This window comes from Ictalurus punctatus, chromosome 17, assembly GCF_001660625.3.
Source record: "Ictalurus punctatus breed USDA103 chromosome 17, Coco_2.0, whole genome shotgun sequence".
NCBI classification, from domain to species: Eukaryota; Metazoa; Chordata; class Actinopteri; order Siluriformes; family Ictaluridae; genus Ictalurus; species Ictalurus punctatus.
Window position 1 is genome coordinate 3,290,895 of NC_030432.2, and position 5,000 is coordinate 3,295,894.

Here is a 5,000-nt window from a genome sequence, read left to right on the forward strand (position 1 = left end):
TTGTCCTAGGTGTTCAGATGAACCTTCTGGACCGAGGTTCGTTCATCCCTGTACTTCTGTGTGGCCAGGATTTGTTATATTTGTGTACACGTGTTTGTATAGGATGCTTGCAGTACTTTGAGGTATCTTGAGGGACATGTTTTGGTCCACAGGACTTGGCCGAGTTGCTTGGAAAGGGGGAAAAAAAAAAGGTCTAAAAGTACAGTGTCATTTTACAGTCACTCCCAATTATTAGAATCAGAAGCTTCGAAATCACATTACATGGATTTCCGGAATCTTCCAGACCGTTTCATTTAAAGAGACGGGCAACTATGTGAATCGCTTTGAGTGGCTAGTGGTCAAAAAGCACCACGGCGTACTTCACGCGGGAAAATCGAGTCAAGGTGAGAACTAAAGTGAGATCATTGGAAGGGGGCGGGGCTTTCAGGGGGTGTCGGTTAATATCTGCAAGATCAAAACACCTAACAACTGTCAATCAACGTATTTACTCTCTGAAGTTGTTTTAGGAAAATTCTGGAAAACAGACAAAAATAAGGAAACATCTGGTTTTGACCAAAACTGTGCATGTGTTTGTGTGTTTGTGTGTGTGAGAGAGCTCACCGTTATGCTGCAGGAGTTGGGCAGGTTGACCTGAGGTGGAAAAGTGTGCGTGGCCCGTGTGCGCGAGTGTGTGAGGGTCAGGTTGCTGAAGAAGCGGTGCAGGTACGAGCGCAGCACTCTGAGGTCACACACGTTATCCACACGCCCTCCGTAAATCGCACTTTCTAACAAACCGTGCACGCGGTCCCACTCAAACGCCTTGCCTCCTACACACACACGCGCGCACACATACACACACACAGAGTATGTTTACAGTAGAGATGTGTGCATGTGTGAGAGATCAATAATACAACAAACCTTATTTTATACACACACACACACACACACACACACACACACACACACACACACACCTTCAAACAGCCGATCGATGATGTCGAATCCCGCTCTCAAATCAGACTGGGAGAACTCGTAGAATTTGGTCCAACCCTAAAACACACACACACACATCAGCATATCATCATAGTCTTCAATCACTGACTTAATTAAGGAACCCCTGTGACCGGTGTGTGTGTGAGTGTGTGTGTGTGTGTACCTGAGGGATGTATTTGCGTCTCTCCTGACACACAGCGTGAAACCAGGCGAGGCAGAAGAGCGACTGAGCACGTGCAGTGTTTCCTCCTTTACTGATCTGTTCCGAACTCCACGACTCGTACGTCCTCAGCAGGTTCTTCTTCAGACCAGGGGGAGCCTGACACACACACACACACACACACACACACACACACACACACACACAAACACACAGGCACACACACACAAAAACACAATAATGGTTCTGTTCACAAACATCAACTTTATTATTATTATTATTAAGTGTGGACAACACACACACACACACCTCATAGGTGATCTTGAGGCTGGACTGCAGTAGGATGGGTGTGAAGTTGGGATGAACTTCGGCAGTCAGCCAGAGTCGGAACCCTGGTTTAGGCTGCATATTGTTCAGCTCCTACACACACACATTGTATTATAATTAGAAATGAACATGGACACAAACTACTGTATGTCTTCAAGCTATGACTTTAGATGCAAAATTAAATAGTCAGAAAATGAACGAGTGTGACAGAGAGTGTGTGTGTTTATCATTTTGAGTGAGAGAGTGAGTGACAGTGTGTGTGTATGTGTGTGTGTGTGTGTGTAAAAAGGTAACCCTCTATTGCTGCCAATGAAACTCATTAACTAAATTAATTATGAATCAGAGAGAGCAGCAAGGACACAAACCTGCTTCATCAGCAACACTCACACTCACACACACGCACACAGAAAGAGAGGGGGGGGTTGGGAGAGAGTGAAAGAGAGAAAGAGAGAGACAGAGTTTGGAAGAAAGAAGAGAAAGAGGGAGTGAGAGTGAGAGAGCGAATGAGAGTGAGAGAGAGAGACAGTTTGGAAGAAAGAGAGAACAGAAAGGGAGTGAGAGTTAGAGAGAGAGTTAAAGAGGGAGTGAGAGAGAGAGAGAGAGAGAGAGAGACAGTTTGGAAGAAGGAGAGAAGAGAACAAGGGAGTGAGAGTGAGAGAGAGTGAAAGAGGGAGTGAGAGAGAGAGTGAGGCAAAGAGTGGGGGAGTGAGATGGGTTAATATAACGTGTTTGTCTGACCTTCTCCAACAGGGGGAGCCACTGAGTGACGAGATGCAGATTCTTCAGGCAGAGCCACTCTCCATTACACACACACTCTCTGAGAACCTGCAGAGCCACGTCCGCCTGGCCCTGCCCCATGGCCACCTACACACACAGGCGCGCACACACACACACACAGTCATGGATATGACAAAGACGTAATTCTTCAGAGAGAGAGAGAGACAGAGAGAGAAAGAGACACACACACACACACACAGAGAGTGAGAGACAGAGCGAGAGAGAGACAGTGAGAGAGAGAGAGAGAGACAGTGAGAGAGAGACACACACACACAGAGAGACAGAGAGAAACACACAGAGACACACACACAGAGTGAGAAACCGAGCGAGAGAGAGACAGAGAGAGAGAGACAGAGAGAAACACACAGAAAGACAGAGAGACACACACAGAGTGAGAGACAGAGAGAGAAACACACCGAGAGACATTGACACACACACAGAGAGAGAGAGAGACACACAGAGAGAGACACACACACAGAGAGAGAGAGTGAGAGTCAGAGAGAGAGAGAGAGAGAGTCAGAGAGAGAAACACAGAGAGACAGAGACAGACACACAGAGAGAGAGAGAGTGAGAGTCAGAGAGAGAAACACAGAGAGACAGAGACAGACACACAGAGAGAGACACACACAGAGAGAGAGAGAGTGAGAGTCAGAGAGAGAGTGAGAGAGAGAGAGTGAGAGTCAGAGAGAGAAACACAGAGAGACAGAGACAGACACACAGAGAGAGAGAGTGAGAGTCAGAGAGAGAGTGAGAGAGAGAGAGTGAGAGTCAGAGAGAGAAACACAGAGAGACAGAGACAGACACAGAGAGAGAGAGAGAGTGAGAGAGAGAGAGAGTGAGAAACACAGAGAGACAGAGACAGACACACAGAGAGAGAGAGAGTGAGAGAGAGAGAGAGAGAGAAACACAGAGAGACAGAGACAGACACACAGAGAGAGAGTGAGAGAGAGTCAGAGAGAGAAACACAGAGAGACAGAGAGAGACACACACAGAGAGAGACAGTGAGAGAAACACAGAGAGACAGAGACAGAGAGAGACACACACAGAGAGAGACAGTGAGAGTCAGAGAGAGAGAGACAGAGCGAGACCTCGTGGTAACGCTCGAGTCCCACGGTGTGGTTGGCGAGTTCCTGCAGCTCCTGAGACGGGTCGGCTCCGGGAGAAATGATGATCAGCACCGGTTCTGTCTCCACCGTCTCTCCATAGAGCCGTCTCAGGTTTAACGGGGGAGGAGACAGTTCCTTTATTCCTACACACACACAAGAAATTGATGGGACTGTACACAGTGATAATGTATCGAATAATAAAGCGGATGTTGGCGCGCATGCCTGGTTGCGTTTGGTTTATTATTTATGATCTGCGCAGACGTTTGTGAGTAACTCCTGCGGATCTCGCTCTCGGAACCGTCCGACATGCTGGAGTGTTGAAAAGATGAAATATAAAAGAAACGGATAAAAGACATGAGTGTAGATAAGCAAGAAGTTAAGCTGAGGTCAAGATGAAAGGCTTGTGTGTTTCCGGCAGGGATTTGCTGCAACACACACACACACACACACTTACACACACTTGAATTAATCAGGGAATGATTAAGTGGGAGATGTTATCCTACTGTTTTGCCTCGGGGTGAGACACGACCCGAGCGTGTGTGTGTGTGTGTGTGTGTGTGTGTGTGTGTGTGTGTGTGTGTGTGTGCGCGAGAGCATGTAGCGTATCTAATAATGCTCTTTGAGCTCAGAGTTCGTGTTGTGTTCGTGCTCTGTTTATCTTTATAAACACTCCACAGTCCTCCACTCCTGCCTCCCAGGTGCGTTACAGTACACCTTCTAGTGCATGTCCATGTGGTCAGTCTAACATTTTTGGAAGGAGTCTCCAGTGTCAGTGCTTTGTAACAGTCAGCTTTCTGACTGAATTTATTTATTGATTGATTTTTACACTATTCCGTAAAATTTCTACATGACTATACAGTGTAATACTGCTAATATGATTAGGAGTGCTTACAACAGCCACAACACACACACACACACACACACACACAATATAGTGTGTGTGTTGTGGAGCTGTAGCATCTGGCACATTAGTACTCATAAGCCAGATTATCCGGATAAAGTCATTAGCATGCTCACCCTGTGTTAGCATTAACTTGTTATTGGTCTACTGAGATTAAGAGCCACTGAATAGAGTCATACTGAGTTATATACATTAGCACTGCCATGAAGCCTGAGGGAAGGGTGAGAGAGAGAGAGAGAGAGAGAGAGAGAGAGAGAGAGAGAGAGAAAATAGAGAGGAGAAAAAGGTTGACAGAAGGAGACAGAAAAGGGAACGGTGAGATGAAGATAGATAGAGTGTGAGAGAGACACACGAAGAGAGAAGCAACGAGACAGCAAGAACGAGAGAGAGGCAAAGAGACAGGAGCAAAGAGGGAGATAGAGAGATAGATACAGAGAGAGATATATACAGAGAGATATACAGAGAGAGATATACAGAGAGAGATATACAGAGAGAGATAGATACAGAGAGAGACAGATACAGAGAGAGATGTACAGAGAGAGACAGATACAGAGAGACAGATACAGAGAGAGATGTACAGAGAGAGAGATATACAGAGAGAGAGATACAGAGAGATATACAGAGAGAGATACAGAGAGATATACAGAGAGATGTACAGAGAGATGTACAGAGAGAGATATATAGAGAGAGATATAGAGAGAGAGATATACAGAGAGAGATAGATACAGAGAGAGACAGATGTACAGAGAGAGACAGA

General features: G+C 46.1%; 1 protein-coding gene across 2 annotated transcripts in view; it reads right to left on the reverse strand.

Moving 5' to 3' along the window:
- The window catches only part of LOC108277592 (cytoplasmic dynein 2 heavy chain 1), a 52,088-nt gene that overhangs the window by 4,294 nt on the left and 42,794 nt on the right, over window positions 1-5,000 (reverse strand). For both annotated transcript variants that reach the window (XM_053687313.1, XM_053687314.1), the window contains exons 79-84: window positions 3,325-3,485; window positions 2,198-2,323; window positions 1,442-1,552; window positions 1,136-1,291; window positions 954-1,029; window positions 601-806 (exon numbers count right to left, since the gene is read on the reverse strand). In XM_053687313.1, coding sequence (XP_053543288.1) covers window positions 601-806; window positions 954-1,029; window positions 1,136-1,291; window positions 1,442-1,552; window positions 2,198-2,323; window positions 3,325-3,485 — 836 coding nt within the window. The remainder of the gene's footprint in view (window positions 1-600; window positions 807-953; window positions 1,030-1,135; window positions 1,292-1,441; window positions 1,553-2,197; window positions 2,324-3,324; window positions 3,486-5,000) is intronic.